The sequence below is a fragment of the Ursus americanus genome, chromosome 25 (genome assembly GCF_024610735.1).
Source record: "Ursus americanus isolate L20-20 chromosome 25, mUrsAme1.1.p, whole genome shotgun sequence".
NCBI classification, from domain to species: domain Eukaryota; kingdom Metazoa; phylum Chordata; class Mammalia; order Carnivora; family Ursidae; genus Ursus; species Ursus americanus.
In genome coordinates, this window is record NC_142151.1 from 21,498,390 (window position 1) to 21,517,256 (window position 18,867).

At 37.1% G+C, this 18,867-nt stretch overlaps 1 protein-coding gene across 8 annotated transcripts in view; it reads right to left on the reverse strand.

Moving 5' to 3' along the window:
- ABCC9 (ATP binding cassette subfamily C member 9) overlaps positions 1-18,867 on the reverse strand; it is a 127,862-nt gene that overhangs the window by 85,401 nt on the left and 23,594 nt on the right. For all 8 annotated transcript variants that reach the window (XM_087855686.1, XM_045811763.2, XM_045811762.2 and 5 more), the window contains exons 9-15: positions 18,094-18,288; positions 15,979-16,131; positions 15,172-15,327; positions 13,092-13,226; positions 11,094-11,256; positions 5,470-5,510; positions 4,439-4,581 (exon numbers count right to left, since the gene is read on the reverse strand). In XM_087855686.1, the coding sequence (XP_087711812.1) occupies positions 4,439-4,581; positions 5,470-5,510; positions 11,094-11,256; positions 13,092-13,226; positions 15,172-15,327; positions 15,979-16,131; positions 18,094-18,288 (986 nt within the window). The remainder of the gene's footprint in view (positions 1-4,438; positions 4,582-5,469; positions 5,511-11,093; positions 11,257-13,091; positions 13,227-15,171; positions 15,328-15,978; positions 16,132-18,093; positions 18,289-18,867) is intronic.

An 18,867-nucleotide genomic window follows, 5' to 3' on the forward strand; every position in this document is an offset into this window, starting at 1 on the left:
AGGTTTTATAAGCTGATTCTATTCGGCCTATGGCTTGGGAAATCTGGAGCTGAGCCCTGAAAACAGACTGGTCTTTATCAAACTGGCAAATGCCTTTCCCTGGGACTCAAAGAAAAAAGAGTGCTCTGCAGAAATATACAGTGAATATTATTCACTCTGAACTTCACCAGCATTTGCTGCAGCAGGACTGTGTACTATGGAGTGGGAGGGCACTCCTAGAGTTTTTGGTGGGCTTGCTTTCTTTCTTTTTCTTTCTTTCTTTCTTTCTTTCTTTCTTTCTTTCTTTCTTTCTTTCTTTCTTTCTTTCTTTTTCTTTCTTCCTTTCCTTTCCTTCCTCTTTCTTTCTTTCTTTCTTTCTTTCTTTCTTTCTTTCTTTCTTTCTTTCTTTCTTTCTTTCTTTCTTATAAACTCTTTAAGTCCTTTTGATGCTTGGTAACCTCCTGATTTCAGAGAAGTTAATCTGTTATAACTTATCAACTAAATGTTTTTTATCCCCACTGGAGATACAAAGTCAAATTCCAATTAAAAATGAAACCATGAGAGGGACAGCTATTAAATGGAGAAAATGAAACTAAGGACCAAAATAGCAGACTTTGGCCATTCATCAATTTTATTGTTTGAAGCAGCTTCCCTTCCAGAGGACTGCCTAATTTGGAAGTGGCGCTACGAAAATCAGTCAGTGTTCTGTACAACTGTTTCCGAGGCAGAACAGTAAGAAAAGCAAAGGAGGCAGACGAGGCTAGAGGGTCTGATTCTTAAACTCTAACAGCTCCAGAATTGGTTACCCGTGACATAAGCTACAGAACAGGACTGAAATCATTTTGTGATACTATTATAACCAATCAGAACTTCAGGGTATAATAAGATAAGGCACGTGCATCTTCCTGTTATTTGGGATTGAGCCATTGTTGAACCAATATAAATAACCATCCAAAGCTAAAGATTCTGTATTTTAAATGTCAAATACTAGTTTTCTTCATAATACGTAGCCATTAGGAAAATTCATTTTAAAAGACTTTACAAGAAAATAATTAATTAAAAAAAAAAAAAGCCCTTACAAGAAAATGCTCAAACATTGCTATCAGTGGCAATGCCAGGCTTCATGTATTTGAGGCCTCCGTTTTCCAATTTTCCTTAGTATTGTAACATCTTGACATTTGTTTCAAAGGCCAGGCATGATAAAGACTGTTTATAAAACATGCTGAGGTTTTATGAAGTTTATCCCATCTTGAAGACTTTCTTGTTCATAATAGAGTGTCAGACAGTGTAGATTGGTGCATACAGCATTGCAAGATAAGTGTGATATAGTTTGGTGACATACTTACTTATAAGACACAAGAAAAATGGTGGGAAAATGGTCATTATCGTATCACACCTATTTTTATTGTTGTGCATTGTAGGAAACTGTAAGTCTGACACAAAGTATACACTGGTTAAAAAAACGAGAGAAGCATATTTAAAATGAGCAAATGTGGAGAGGTTTTGCAAAGTCTTTCCATTGGCAGAAACCATGAGCCTACTTAAATTTTTCCCGGTTAAATTAAAATTAAAACAGTAAATATGTGTTGATGGGAAAGTTGTCCATCACTATAACTGCAAAGATAAACTAACGCAGCTTTACAGGAAAATATTATGGCCATTTTCATTTAAAAAAATCTTAAAAATGGGGGAGCCTGGGTGGCTCAGTCAGTTAAGTGTCCGACTCTTGGTTTTGGCTCAGGTAGTGATCTTGCAGTGATGGGATCGGGCCCTGCATAGGGCTCTGCGCTCAGTACAGAGTCTGTTTCAGATTCTCTCTCCCTCTCCTTTCCGCTCATTTTCTCTCTTTCTCTCTCAAATAAATAACTTAAATCTTTAAAGAAAATCTTAAAAATGTGTAATAGTTTTTGACCTACCACTCTTTAAAGGCAATATGGCAATATTCATTAAGAACCTTAAAAATGTGCATACCATTCATACAATTGAACACCAAAAAAACAAATAATCTAATTAAGAAATGGGCAGAATATATGAATAGACATTTCACCAAAGAAGGCCTACAGATGGCCAACAGACACATGAAAAGATGCTCAACATCACTCAGCATCAAGGAAATGCAAATCAAAACTACAATGTGATATCACCTCACACTGTCAGAATGGCTAAAATCAAAAACAGAAGAAACAACATGTGTTGGCAAGGATGTGGAGAAAAAGGAATCTTTTTTTTTTTTATAATGATTTTTTATTATATTATGTTAGTCACCATACAGTACATCCCCGGTTTTCGATGTAAGGCTCGATGATTCATTAGTTGTGTATAACACCCAGTGCACCATGCAATATGTGCCCTCCTTACTACCCATCACCGGCCTATCCCATTCCCCCACCCCCTCCCCTCTGTAGCCCTCAGTTTGTTTCTCATAGTCCATAGTCTCTCATGTTTCATTCCCCCTTCTGATTACCCCCCCTTTCTTTATCCCTTTCTTCCCCTACTGATCATTCTAGTTCTTATGTTCCATAGATGAGAGAAATCATATGATAGTTGTCTTTCTCTGCTTGACTTATTTCACTTAGCATTATCTCCTCCAGTGCCGTCCATGTTGTAGCAAATGTTGAGAACTCGTTCTTTCTGATAGCTGAGTAATATTCCATTGTATATATGGACCACAACTTCTTAATCCAGTCATCTGTTGAAGGGCATCTCGGCTCCTTCCATGATTTAGCTATTGTGGACATTGCTGCTATGAACATTGGGGTGCATACGGCCCTTCTCTTCACTACATCTGTATCTTTGGGGTAAACACCCAGTAGTGCAATGGCTGGATCATAGGGTAGCTCAATTTTTAACTTTTTAAGGGACCTCCACACTGTTTTCCAGAGTGGCTGTACCAACTTGCATTCCCACCAACAATGTAGGAGGGATCCCCTTTCTCCACATCCTCTCCAACAATTGTTGTTTCTTGCCTTGTCTATTTTTGCCATTCTAACTGGCGTAAGGTGGTATCTCAGTGTGGTTTTGATTTGAATTTCCTTGATGGCTAATGATTTTGAACATTGAGAAAAAGGAATCTTAATACACTGTTGGTGGGAATGCAAACTGGTGCAGCCACTGTGGAAGACAGTATGGAAGTTCCTCAAAAAATTAAAAATAGAACTACCCTACAATCCAGTAATTCCACTACTGGGTATTTACCCAAAGAATGTAAAAACACTAATTCGAAAGGAGATATGCGCCCTTATGTTTATTGCAGCATTATTTACAATAGCCAAATGATGGAAACAGCCCCAAGTATCCATCGATAGATGAATGGAAAAAGAAGATGTGGTATATTGGGTGCCTGGGTGGCTCAGTCTATTAAGCATCTACCTTCGGCTCAGGTCATGATCCCAGGGTCCTGCAATCGAGCCCCGACTAGGTCCCCCTGCTTAGTGGGAGCCTGCTTCTCCCTCTCCCTCTGCCTGCTGTTCCCCCTGTTTGTGCTCTCTCTCTCTCACTCTCTCTCTTGGTCAAATATAATAAATAAAATTTTTAAAAGAAAAAAGATATGGTATATGTATATACACACAATAGAATATTACTTAGCCATAGAAAAGAATGAAATATTGCCATTTGCAGCAACATGGTTGGAGTTAGAGAGTATAATGCTAAGTGAAGTAAGTTAGTCAGAGAGACAAATACCATACAATTTCAGTCATATGTGGATTTTAAGAAACAAAACAAATGAACGAAGGGGATAAATGAGACAAACCAAGAAACAGACTCTTAACTCTAGAGAATAAAGTGGTTACCAGAGGGGAGATGGGTGGGGGGATGGGTGAGATAAGCGAAGGGGACTAAGAGTACACTTGTCATGATGAGCATTGAGTAATGTATGGAATACACTGTATTGTACACCTGAAGCTAATATAACACTGTTATGTTAACTACGCTGGAGTTAAAAAACTTAAAATTTTTTAAAAATGCAGATCCAGTTAGAACTACTACCCCTACTTCTAGAAATCTGTCTTAAGAAAATGATCAGAGAAAAAAGTTTAATGATATAAAAAGATGTTTATCTCAATGTTATTTATGTTAGGTAGAAAGTAGAAACACTCTAAGTGCCCAATAAGGAGGTAATCATTAAATAAGTTAGAGTACAGTACTTTGAAACAATGGACTATTGCACAGCCAATAAACATCATGATCTTAACAAGGGGAAAAGAATAAAAACAATAGATGTAATAAGGAGTCTACATAATTTTGAGCTACATAAACTCAAAATTTTCATTTCAGAATAATAATTATTTTCATTTAAAAATAATTGTAAAAGACTGGAAAGTAGCATATTCAAGTTTTAGCAATGGTTATCTCTGGGCAGTAATTTGAATATTCTCTTTTATACTTTTTCAAATTGACTACCATGAGCACATATAATTTCTATAATCAAGCAAAAAATTCCAGACATTCCAGGGCATACCTTATGATGGCTTTGACTGCAAATCTGACCACTGTGGAGAGTAGGAACAGCGGGGTGACCAGGATATGAAAGAGAGACAGGGAAGCAAAGGCCTCCGCAGGTTTTAGATTGTTCCCGCTGGCGTACGCGTGGGTCACGAATGTCTGCGCAAAAAGAGAAGCTCTTCAGAGCAAGCTGGAGAAACTTCCACAAATGCTTACTTCAGTTTTACAGAACTAACCTATTCCGCTACGCCAATATGTCCATCCCAACTCTGAAAGCAATTACTTCACCCAAATTACTCCCTAACAAAAAGACTTGTTATTGACAGTCCTTAACAGTTTACATGGACCATCCTAGCAGTGACCTTGTGAAAAGGGCAGAGCAGATTCTGTTTACAGATTAGGAAATGGACTTCTGTCAAATTACTGAGTAGGGGGTATAACTGTGAAGTGAACCTAGAGTTCTTAACAACCAATCATGTTCTTTCCAACCAATACTAAATTTTCTAGGAGGAAAATAAGATGTTCCATTGTTTTAGGGTCCCTACTATGGATTGTTAGCAAATTTACCAACATTAGTGTTCGATGCAGAACTATTTATGTTTCTACATGTAATCCTAGTTTGTCATTTTAGTTTGAAATATAATGTACTTTTCTGGTTGTTGATCTAGCAGTATCTTGATGTAAGAATGCTTGGGAACCAGATCATGAAGATTATAACAGTAAGATCCCAACTACTATTCATTTTGCTCCCCAGGGCACACTTGGCGGTGTCTGGGGAGCGCTAATAGCATCGAACAGGTAGAAGCCAGGAATACTGTTACACATCCTCATGCAGAGGAAAGGCCCTACCAACACAGAATTATCTGGGCTGAAAAGTCTATAGTGTCACCATGGAGAAACCCTGGATTAGAATTATTACAAAGGGGACTGCAAGAGAAAACTGGCAGAGGTGAAGTAATATATATTACCACCCACACATTCTTGCTCATAAATCATTTCTAAACACTGACTTAGTTCCATTCCTAAAAGCAAGAGAAAGTTTCTTACAGCAAGCACAGCTGCTATAGGGATTGCTGCGTTCATGAAGACTGTGGAAAGAAATAAAATACATTAGGTTAATTGAACTGTGAAACATTTTCAGTAACTTTAATTAATCATCTATTATTACTTTAACTTCCCTTAAAGACGAAGAAGACCGAGTGCATTAAATAACATTTTGTCCAGAGTCCACAAACCTTGCCCTGTTGGCATTTCCTTGTTTGAAGTCCTATGAGTTCCCCCTCATTAGTTTGAAATAAAAAAATATTTTTTCTTTTTTTTTAAACAGGGTTTTTTAAAAAAAGACTTTATTTATTTATTTGAGAGAGAGAGAGCATGACAGGGATGAGGGGCAGAGGGAGAAGCAGACTCCCCGCTGAGCAGGGAGCCCGATGTGGGTCTCAATCCCAGCCTGAGCCAAAGACAGATGCTTAACTGACTGAGCCACCCAGGCACCCCAGAAAATATTATTTCTTATGGAAAAATTATTTTTTATGAACTGTTACAAACCGCAAAATTCAGATGAAATACTCCTTTAATGATATAAATAACTAGAATCCAATCCAAACGTGCCTTCTTAAGAATATTTCCAGTCTATATTTCACTTGGTCCACTAAGCTAACTTACATATATGAAAATTGAGTTATTATGCAGCATACAAACAAGAATTTGACATCACTTCAAGTTCTCCTTCCAAAAGTGATATTTATTTTCAGTTATAGACTTTTTGCTTAACAAAATAACTCCAGGGATGCCTGGGTGTCTCAGTTGGTTAAGCATCTGACTTTGGCTCAGGTCATGATCTCAGGGACCTGGGATCGAGTCCCACATCGGGCTCCCTGCTCGGCTGGAAGCCTGCTTCTCCCTTTGCCTGCCGCTCCCTGTGCTTGTGCTCTTCCTCTCTGACAAATAAATAAATAAAATCTTCAAAAAAACAAACCCTCTGCTTGTTTGAATATCTCTTCAGGAACATACTGCACTCACATTTGATGAGCATGATATGTATAACTGAAACAAGGAAAATTCATATTTTAGGCTAAAATGCTAACATCTGGAGATCATAGTAAAATTAAAAAGCAAGTTGATGATTTGTAGTTATACTTTTCAAAAACAATAGAATTCTAGAGACTGAGTAAAAGAGTAAGCAGTTGGTAACGAGTGAAAGCTAGAACCTGGTTTTCTTGACATGCAGGAGAGAGTCCACCCAAAAATTCCCCATCAGTCCTCACAACCTCCTCTCATGAACTACCCTGACCACTGTACATTGAACCAGATTATGCTTTTGCAGGTCCAGATGTGGCTTGGTTATCAAATCCGAATTCTTTTTTTTTTTTAAGATTTTATTTATTTATTCGACAGAGATAGAGACAGCCAGCGAGAGAGGGAACACAAGCAGGGGGAGTGGGAGAGGAAGAAGCAGGCTCATAGCAGAGGAAGGAGCCTGATGTGGGGCTCGATCCCATAACGCCAGGATCACACCCTGAGCCGAAGGCAGACGCTTAACCGCTGTGCCACCCAGGTGCCCCTCAAATCCGAATTCTTGTACAAGACTGAGAATCCAAACTCTGCCTTGAGGATCATAACAGCACAGATTAGGAGCTATGTTTCTGCCTCCATCTTTTGTGGCTATTGTCACCCTATTCTTTAAGTCTATTTTTCCCTTTTCCCCTCATCATTATTTTTTTTTGAAAATTTATTTATTTACTTGACAGAGAGACAGAGAGAGAGCACAAGCAGGGGGTGTGGCAGAGGGAGAAGGAGAAGCAGGCTCCCCACTGAGCAGGGACCCCCCACCCCCCCACCCCCGCCGCCCAACTCGGGACCGGATCCCAGGACGCTGAGATCATGACCGGAGCCTAAGGCAGCTGCTTAACCAACTGAGCCACCCAGGCGCCCCCCACATCATTATTCATAATTCATTTTATAGTCCACATCTTTGACTGGGTAATCTCCCCTTGAGGAGGAAGAGCAAGAACAACTGTTTTTGATTGAAAACCATTTATACAGCAATCTGCACCAGGTACATGTAGCAGGCACTCTTCCTAGCCCATTACAAAGATGAGAATGAGAAACTTCAGGTCACACAGCTGGGATTCAAACCAATGCAGTCGGGCGTATCAGACTGCTCGCTACCACCTTGCTCTGCACTAACACGTCACAAGCATTGAGGTGCGATAAGAGTGCTTCACATACATTCTCATATTTAATGATCACAGCTACCCTACACAATAATGAGGAAGCTTGGGAAGGGTAACATGCAAGATTCCAGAGTAGGAGGTGATAGAGCTTAGATTTAAACCCTGATCTTTCTGGTTTCAAAGCTGTATGTTCTTGGGGAGCCCAGGTGGCTCAGTCGGTTAAGCATCTGTCTTTAGCTCAGGTCATGATCCTAGGGTCCTGGGATGGAGCCCCACATCAGGCTTCCTGCTCAGTGGGGAATCTGCTTCTCTCTCCCTTTGACCCTCCCCTGGCTGTGTTCTCTCCCCCTCTCTCTCTTTCAAATAAATAAATAAATAATTTTTAAAAAGCTGTATGTTCTTTCCACTTCTGCATATAAGACTCTATCAAAGTGAAGAGAAAAAAATATAGTACTGTCTTTTTGCCTTTTACCAATGGATTAAATCCATAAATAGCACACGACCATTTGGCAATGGAAACTAGGAAATTAATAGAATTTCTCTTCTCCCCAGATATTATCTCAACTGGCAAGAACACTGATTCATAAAAGCAGAGATGAATCTTCAGTTCTATTAGTAAGTGTCCTGTTTTAACTTTGCTTTTCAATATGTTCAGATACCACTGATTGAGCACTTTTATGTTTCGGGTACTTTTCTAAACACTTTACACACATTATCCTATTTAATTCCCAAAGATACTCTTAATACTTCCCAGCTTCCTGTTGAGAAAACTGAGACTCTCCCAAATACTAACCGGGGCTGTAGAGCTGAAAAGTTGCTGAGGAAGGATATCATTTCAGGTTAGCTTGCCCTCTAAGACTCAATAGTAACCACTCTGTTATACAGCTGACTTTTTCCTTTCATTATTTTTTATTTTCTTGTGGTACTCTACAAATACTATTTATAAAATATACATATTAATATAGTATAATATTTTATATTATTAATATTTTAAATATATCATATATTTAAATATTTATATATATTTAAAATATATCTATTTTAAGTATATTTTATATTTTAAATATTTTAAATATATATATTTTTTATATATTTTAAATATATATATATATATATATATATTTTTTTTTTTTTTTTAAGTAGGGTCCACGCCCAGCATGGACCCCAAGGCAGTGCTTGAACTCACAGCCCTGAAACCAAGACCTGAGCTGAGATCAAGAGTCAGACGCTTAACAGACTGAGCCACCCAGGTGCCCCTATTTATAAAATATTTTTAACAGTTACTGAACAGTGTCACATTCACCGCCTCATTTGATTCTCACAATATAACTGTAATAATGATTTATTATTATTACACCAATTTTTAGATGAGGAAACTGACGGATGGAGGTTAGTAAGCACTAGACCATTTGCCAGGTGCTTCATATGAGATAATGAGTATGAAGCACTTGACATCACGCCTGGAATAGAATCAATAACCCAATCAACATTTGTATCATTCATTATTTTAATCTTTACTACGGTCCTACATGGTTGACATTTATATCACCTCATGTTACAGATGAAGAAATTGGGGCTTGGAGGATATAAGCAACTTGGTCAAGGCCACACTGCCAAAAAGTGGCAGAGTTGGGATTTATAGCCAGCACAACGCAACTCCCATAGTGCAAGCTCTTAATCACCAAGAACACTGTATGTAACCATACCATAAAGCTTAAAAGTGGCCCAACCGGGAATTTTACACCATTGACTTAAGAATTCTTGCTGCCTGTCATAAACACATGACTCTGTATTTTTACCTTCATGATTTCTTGTTTTTCTCCTCTATTATGGCCTCCTCTGTCCTCTCTTCTTTTGTATCTGACTTTCAAAAACCAACTCAAATTTCATGTCTGGAGACAGATGAACTGGATTAACGACCCACTTCTGCCATTTAGTAGGTGGATGATTTAAGGGAAGTTCAAGTTACTTAAGCTCCTCCACCTCAATGTTTTAATATCTAAAATGTAATTAATGGTAGAATCTAAATCATTAGGATGTTGGGAGGATTAAACAGGATGATATGTGTAAAACCACTCATGGCAATAATTGGCTGAGTATCTCAATATGTTTTTATTGCCATTCTTTCTGGCTGTGTCCATCCTTCTCATGAGTATTTCAGTCCACTGCAGAGAGAAATATACATTCCTCTGTCAGGTCACCAAATTAGAGTACTATTATATAAACAAGTGGATATCAATCATTCCATCTTCTAGCATTTTTTTTTTAAAGATTTTATTTATTTATTCGACAGAGATAGAGACAGCCAGCGAGAGAGGGAACACAAGCAGGGGGAGTGGGAGAGGAAGAAGCAGGCTCATAGCGGAGGAGCCTGATGTGGGGCTCGATCCCATAACACCGGGATCACGCCCTGAGCCGAGGGCAGACGCTTAACTGCTGTGCCACCCAGGCGCCCCCATCTTCTAGCATTTTGACACCATATTAGCAGTGGTGCAGAGCTAAGATAAATCTCCTTCCCATTTCATTTCTAATGCATCAGGCATCAAGGCTAGAATAAATGAGCTATACAAACCAAATATTTTCTCTAAATCTATTTCACACAAGAAGTATTTATAATCTGTAAGAACTAAAGTAGTTTAGAATTCAAGAGGAAACAATATATTAACCTCCAGAATTTTAATTTGTTCAAAGTCTTGGGAACAATAGAGATAAGCAAAACTGACACACAAACCAAATCAAATGTTAGTGGGAGTAGTTCGGCTGAGTTTCTAAGAATCGTACTAACATAAGCTTAATTATTCTTGAGAGTACCCAGTGTCACTCTGAGGGGAAAAAAACAACAATTTTTTTAACAGTTGCTTTATAAAAATTAGAGTTGAAGATAAAAGTGTTCCATATTTAAAAGTTCTTGAAAATGTATTGGAAAAGAGAGTTTTATGTAAATGTAACTTGACTTCTTCTACTTGACATTTCTTCTCAATTTTCAAAAGTAGCATTTTAACTATAATCTTCAAGAAAATATAATATCATAAGCTTCTAGAAAGACAGGTAAGACAACTGCAGATAATTTTTGAGGATCTTTGGGGATAAGAAGATCAACAGTAATACAGTCAAATCAACTTAAGTAAACCAATTTTTACTGAAAACCCACTATTCACCCCAGTGGTAACTGATGTGATGGTTTCAATTACAGGTACTATGCTCAGCACCATCCCCATTTTACAGATGAAGAAACCAAGGATTTCAGATGCAAAGTAATATGACAAAAGCACACATCTTAAAAGGAAACAAATTTAAGTCTACCTGACTCTAAGCCTATGGTAACCATGCTCTTTAATTTAAATTTAAATAGGCTCATGTGGCTAATGGCTATTGGGCAGCATGTATGTAGAAAATGAATGGGCTTCCTCAGATAAGTAGAATGTCTCAGTGATCACAACCTAAAGTGAACAGGCCACGTGTTTTCTGGTGGTCCTTAAAGCAATGGCAACTTACTGGAGAGTGACGTATAAAGTGCAAAGGTTTTGAGACTGGATAGTTCTTTCATTCTTGTTTCTTCTACACTTTTGCAAAAGATGTGCTCCCAGGCATACAACTTTAGAAGTTTGATGCCTTTCAATATTTCATTTGTTTTCTTCAATCTCTCAGTAGAATAATCCTATAAAACAAAAACAAAAAAACAATGCATGCTGCATCCAAGTGATTCAAAGAGCAGGACTATATATATAAAACAGACAGGGATGGACCGGATCTTGATTTCTGCCTGGCTTTGCCACTGATTATGGCTTTGAGATCCCCTGGGAACGATGGCAGGGGCGGGGAGTGGGTGGGGGAGAAGACAAACTCTCTGTGCTTCCACCTCCAACTCTAAAATGAAGAGTTGAATGAAATGGCCTCAAATATCTTTCCACCTAAAAACTGTTATGCTTCTGTTGCTTTGGGTGAAATAAAAGCAGTTTCTTAAAGTTTCACATGATCTGTTTGAATAATGTTTGCAGATAGTATATACAGACGTTTAGGGAAATGATACAGAGACTTTCAGTGGTTCCCTCTAACATCTAACTCATTTTATTCTCTCCTCAGCATATCACTCATACTTAGAAAACAGTGAATGTAAGAGAAGTTGATTTGCTTCTTATTTGGGAACGTGAAGGTTGTATATGTTCACATTGTGTGTGTTCATATTGTGCCTTCCTAATACACTTCTTGAAACCAAGGACATTACCTTTAACTTCAAGAGATTTCTACATACCTCTTCTTAAGCTCTTGTTTAAGGCCTAAATTAGATTTACTCATTACTAAGAACTTGGATTAACTGTAAAGAGATTTTTACAAAAGTCACAATTTACTCAACTGCTGCAACTTCCACCACCGCCAGGTATTAGAATGATCAGTAAGGTACATTATGACCTATGAACCACTAAAAGGAGCAGGGCAAGTGGCCAAACGGTAGATAGGAGGAAGGAAAAATAGCCAATGGTTTGGTTTTTATTTATCTTCTGGTCTCTACAGGGTCTTAGATGCCTATCAAATGATTGTTGCATGAGTAAATGAATACAGTATGACTAGCTAAATGAAAGACAGCTGTTTGAGGATAGTAATGTCTCCGCTTTGTGTCCCTCTTCCTCACCTCTCGGTATTCACATCCTGAAGTAAAGATGGGTATATGGCTCAGACAGAAGTAATGAGTAACCTCAGCGGGAGCAGCAGAAAAACAAGTGATAGAACCACCTGCATGACACGCAACTTGCTTGTCACAGCAGAAACCAACTTGGGAAACAATTCCATCAGTGGCAGACTCCCTACATTTTATGACTGATTTACAGACAGCCTTGCTCATACTTAATCAAACTTTATTTCTAAACATGCTGTCAACAATTTTATTATTTGCAAATATTTCTTTAAAAGAAGCCAATTCTTACTCAAATAAAATGACTTCATGGCACATTGAAGCCAGAAAGCGTCAATAATTGGACTTCTTCTTGCTTGCCAAGTTGACCATGAACACTATTCAGCCAGAGAGGCTGCCACTGAAATACTTGAGTGTAACTCCATAGATCATCACATGGTTTGATTCAACTTGAGGGAAATTTAACTTCGGAAGCAACAAACCTGATGCTTAATTTGTTCTTTGGTCCAAGCATTCCATGTCAATAATTACAACCAACGGGCTCAAAATACACTTAGGTATATTCTCTAGACAAATGATCTAGAAGAAGATCCAACACCTCCTCACTTCACGGCACTTAAAAACATCAGGAATTGTGACTCCGGTATTTTGAGTCTAAGATCATCAAATCATACATTTCAAATCCACTTTTAAAAAGTGTTTTTTTGCAACACAGAAATTACACATTTGCTGCCTAAGAATTGAAATGAAATATAATAATTTCCAAATTATTCTGAGCGGCATGTATTCATTTCCCATTATTTTAAAAATAAAACAGCTTACTAGATTTTTCCTAATCAAGTTTCCAAAAGATGTGAACTTACCAGAGTGCTTTTCTGAGCCTCCGCCAACTTTGTAGCAATGAAGTACTGAATTGGCGCAAGGAGCACAATGACAGCTGCACCAACCAATGCGCTTGATCCAAGTAAATTATAGAGCAGAATCACTCCCATTATGATCTAGGAAGGAAAACATACGGAAAAGAGAAAATGAACAGCGTGTGGGGACCACTGCATGAAAGGAAATATATTTTGGTGAAAATGTAGTATTTCTTCATTATTAATTGACTAATAAATACATTTACTTGTAGGGCAACTCAACTAAGAACAGTTGGGTTTTGCTGTGTTTTATTTGGGAAAAGCTAAGTAGTAGGAATTTATCTTTAGTCTGATGATCTGTACAACGGGTGTCAATCCAATTTACTGTGTGAGGTTCCCCCGATGTTTCTGACCTTCTAAGACAGTCTTCACATTTTTAAAAGCACATGAAATTTTTCGTGAAAATATTATCACCCTCTGTAACTGACATTCCATATTGTCGTGGAATTCTACCAGCTTTTCCGGGCAGGAAGGAAAGCAGGAGGCAGCATCATAATGTAAGTGAGCACTGGATGGTTGTCTGCAGGCTAAGGAATCATCTGAGCTCCTCACATCCTCAATAACCCCGGAAGTCACTCGATGACAGGAAGGCTAAGCGTAACTAAAACTGTGAGGAAGCTAACATTGATGGTTCTCCATCATACCTCTCTTCCCTTTTTAAATTTATTTCCCCAAACCCAGGGCTGACCCACGGAAGCCAACCCTCTCTGGTTTGTCGCTTTCTTCTTCTTCCTTTAAACACTTAGGATTTGACCCCTCAATCTTCTCTCCCTACTTTTTTTCCTCCAGTAGCTCAGCTTATCATGGCTAAAAATGTCAACTAATGAACTATATCCATGTAGTGAAAGCATCTAATCCTTGTGTGTTTGCCAATGATAACAGCTTAACAGTGGCCTTTTGGAGGCAAGTACACATATTTACTGCCTAACCAATTAGGCTTTTTAGGGATTCCAATCAAAATGAAAGTTTCCTTAACGTCACTCATGATGCAGTCATTCAGAGGCAGCCTGGGATTTTTGGTGCATTTTAAATTATATCACGTAGGCAGCCACCTACTTGACTTGTATATAAGTACATATTGATAAAACAAGACCAAGCATATCTTCAATCTTTCTTTGTGTCATGCACTGCGTAGGATATACACTTTTATTTGACTTGGATTTCCATTTAAAACTAAAAAGGCAAACAAATTTTAAAACTACCATATCTTCTTTATTATTGTATGCATTTTAGTAAACGTGGCACACAGGGACAAAGGTGACAGACTGGATCAAATAAGATCTACAGTTTAAGCTCTATCTACAGGATGCCAAACTCAAGATAACTAAAAATATTCAGCATCACGTAGAAGAAAGAGCTGAAAACATTTCTTTTGCTCTTTTTACCCAATTAGGGGGGAAAAAACTGCATCTTTGCTAAAATGCTATTTTCCATAAAAAATAACTAAATTGCCCTCCAGCTTGTTAGTGTTCCTACCACCTAATAAAGTTTGACATTTTATAATACATCAGCTATTGAAACTATGGGATGGATTACAGCAATTGTTCTACTTTAGAAATGCTGTAAGAGAGTCTGTCAGAATGAAAGGGGTCAAGCCTTGGCTCTGTGACTTGCCTGAATTTGTTCAATAACAGTAACAACTAACAAATACTGGATGCCCATGAAATGTTAGGCATTATGCTGAATGTGCTACACATATTAACTTAGTTAGTCTTGACAATTCCAACAATTCTAGAAGGCAGATACTATTATCATTCCCATTTTAAAGTTGAGGAAACGAATGTTTTGAGGATTTAAACGCTTGTGCAAACAGAGTAGAGCAGATATTTGAACCTAAGCAGTAGAATTCCAAACCCTACTTTCTTAAGCTATGTCAGAGCATTTCTGAGTCTCAGCTTTCTTCTCTATAAAAAGAATATAATAATATCAGCATATTCAAAGCATTTGCCCATTACTGAGCTAAGTATCTCATACTCCTTTTGTTTTGTTTCCTCTGCAAATGAGAATATTACTTATATTGATCTACCTGAACAGGCATTGCCCATAGATTGGGACACAGGAACAAGAACCACATGAGTTGATTGGTTTCAATGGCAACCAAGTTATTGATCTGTCCCAGGGTCATCTCACCCATGGATAAATTAGATGTAGATAGCCTAAGGATTTTATTGTATATCATGGCCTGTAAGAAAGAAAAACAAAAAAAGTACTTGAAGCTCTGAACTTAATCAACACTATGTTTATTCACTTTTATTGAAAAGATAACATTTTAAATTTTTCTGGAAAAAAGAGGGGGAAAAAACCTAGAATGCCATCTTCTTAAGTCAACCACTACCTTCATTTTAGCATAGTTACTTTCAGTCCTCAATTACGTACAAACTTAATTTCTGGCGATATAATCAAAACGCATATTCAATTTCAAACATAAGCTCTAGAACAAATCGAAACAGAGCTAAATAAATGAGTTTTCAAAAGCAAGCTTTCTTTCTTTCTTTTTCTTTCTTTCTTTCTTTCGGTAGGCTCCACACCCAGCATGGAGCCCAACCTAGGACTTGAACTCACGACCCTGAGATCAAGACCTGTGCTGAGATCAAGAGTCAGATGCTTAACTGACTGAGCCACCCAGGTGCCCCAAAAGTTTTATGATTATAAAAGCTTTTAAAAATTCAGTGGGTTTACTAATTAGCTTTGTTTATTTTATTAAGCAGCTAGAAGTGTTGAAGTTGCAGTATCAAAGTAAAAACAAAGGACAATATTGACTCCACTACCCTTCTATCATCGGATGGTGTATGGCATTTTCAAAAAACAAAGATCATTCAAAGCTTGTACATACCAGAAGAGCTCCACGAAGGTTAATGCCAGTCTCTATGGTTACATAGTAGGAAGCCTGCAAAAATGTCCTTTGCAGAATAAGGGCCAAGAAAAGAAGAACTGCTAGTACATAAGCATTTTCAAGAAATTCCTTTGATGAAAGGGTTTCTGAAATCTTGTCCCAGAAGAAAAAGAAATAAATTAAAACTGGTCTTTTCATATGCCAGGTGTACAGTTCACATCTATTAAATGATACATGTTTTTTAAATATAAAATCTCAATGTCTTTATAACAGCAGTGGGATGAGCCACAGCAAGGCAATTTTGGCTTTTCTTCATCATGTCCACAGATGCAAATTCAAACTATTTCAATGCATAAAATCCCAAATTGATCATTAAGATTGCTGGAAATGTCTGACTGTAGAAAAAAGGTACATTTTAATTTTTAAAAATTTAAGTATATTTTCTGTAAAGACATATTATTCTGTCTTAAGAAGTAAACTGAAGATTGAAGTTGATTTAGACTGTAATTTTAAGTAGAAACCACAAAACTGATAGTTGGTCAGCAAGACCACTGAAACAAAATACAATTTCTATAGCTTTACTAATTTAAAATAATTCTACATAGTTGACTTAATCTAATTTTCAGATATCTTAATTTATATTAACAACAAAATAAATTACCAACTATGAAATATGTAATGTGGCTATTGATTTCACCCACATTGACTCTTCCAGTGACAAAACACAACTTATGAAATTGTTTGAGTAAGAATATGACTGAAACCATCATAAGGACATACAAAACTGGTTGCTTTTTGTTTGTAACAATAGTATTTGGTAACTTGTTGGTTAGAAGTGAGGGAAAGGTAACACTCAAATAAGTACACCATGTCAATATCAGCAATCTTCATTTTTTATGGTTTAGATCCATTAATTTCTATTTCTGGTCCCCTCCTCTTCTTCCATGGGGATACAAAGAAATGTGTAAGTTCTGTTCCTTCTCAGAAAAACGTGTAAGGGAGAAGGATGATAGAAAAATTCTAGGTGGAATGTATGGAATGTAATCAGGCTAGTAGGGACAAAACATCACAAAAGTGCAACCAATGGTGAAAATATCTGGTTCTCTTCAATAATAATTGAGCACCAATATGTGCAAGCGACTAGGCTACACATTGTGAACACAAATATGAACAGTTCACAGTCCTTCTGTTTAAAGAGCTTACCACCTAGAAAGGTAAGCATATCCATAAATAACATGTTTTATTATAAAGAGCACTTATAGCGAGTGCCAAGGTGAAATAAACAACGTGTTGGACGGAACAAAGAAGAGTCAAATTCTAACCAGAACAATCAGAAAAGCCTCACTGAGGAGGTGCATTTGATGTAGGCTTTGAGAATGCATGAAATTTTAATAGGTGAAGAAAAAGGACCGTAAATCAGATTAAGGGCATAGAAAAGGAAAATTGATGCATCTAGTCTAGAGATTCTATCTGTGAACATAAGGAAATCAGCTCTTATCTTAGAAACTGGGAAATTCATGATGAGACTTTCTTAAGAATAGAGAATAAGAGACTATGTATTTATAACAGCAAATATATAGTATCTTATACTGTATAGCCCCCCAAATAGTAGCATAATATCTAACAAAAATATCATAATGTGACTTGCCCTGATCATTGTGAAACAGGGTGATGGCTTTTATCATATAAGAAAAGATAAATGTATATGGTGCAAATCACATTGCTAATGTGATTGATCACAGGCCTCCAAAAAAAGTGACTCAGCCACCCCTCATGTACTCATGCATGAAAATTCTTGGAAGGGTTGCTGAAAAGATCATAGAAAATAATCAATGTGAAATTTCTGAACATGGTTTCTGGCTCATAGTAGATATTCATGAAATATTTATAGGCTCTGAATCTGAGAAATAATTTTGTTGAACAGATCCAATCAATGAATACATAAACACATGATTTTCTCTACATGGAAAATTATTGTTTTCTTTGCTTTAAATGCATTCAATTCTCTGTAAATAAGCCTGTTTGAACTGTTCAAAGAACTGCATTAATAAAAAGGAACAATTACAATGAAATCTGCCAATAATATGTTTCTTTTCAAAAGCACCACAAACTTACTCCTGTTGTGTTATTTGTCCCATTCTGGGTTTCATTCACACGCTGAACTATTCCAGAAATACAGAGAGGTCCAGCAAAACCCAGTAAGTCTGCAAGATAACGGAATGTGCTACTAAGTAGAATTGGTCGTCCAAAAGCTCTATACATTGCTAGCCATATAGATGGAGTCCGGTTTGGATGATCTGCTACTTTTTTCTGAAAGAAAAAAAAAACAAAAAACAGACGAACCAAAATAAAACTACTAGCACAGCAATTAATCTCAGCAACTGTGGCAATTCCTTTTGGTATTTCTGATGATATTTTAAGTTTATAAGTAAGTGTTAATGAGTCCCTTTAGTAGAGTATGCATAATCCGTATCCTTGCATTCTATGCAAATGGTAGCTACTGCACGCCTTTTAATGGGATAGAATAAGGAGTATGGTCTATTTAGGCCATATTTTCAAAGACTTTGCATTATTTTTAGCTGTCAAAGGATAACCCCATATTCTTAAGGTCAAATTAATTTTAATTCTTTTTGATTTGGAACATACGTATCTGTCACGAAAATTACCAAATACCATTGTATGGAAAAGAAGATAGTAAAGTACAAAAATCAAGCTTATCGAAAGACTAGTCAAGAGTTCTGGAGTTACTATATCACAAGATATTTATCAGAAGCTCAAGATACTTCACTACAAGCTTAACAAAACTGATCATCCCAACTTCAAATTGTTTCTCTCCCAGGTATTTCCTATCTCCATGAATAGTAGTCAGCACCGTTTAATGTTGTGTTA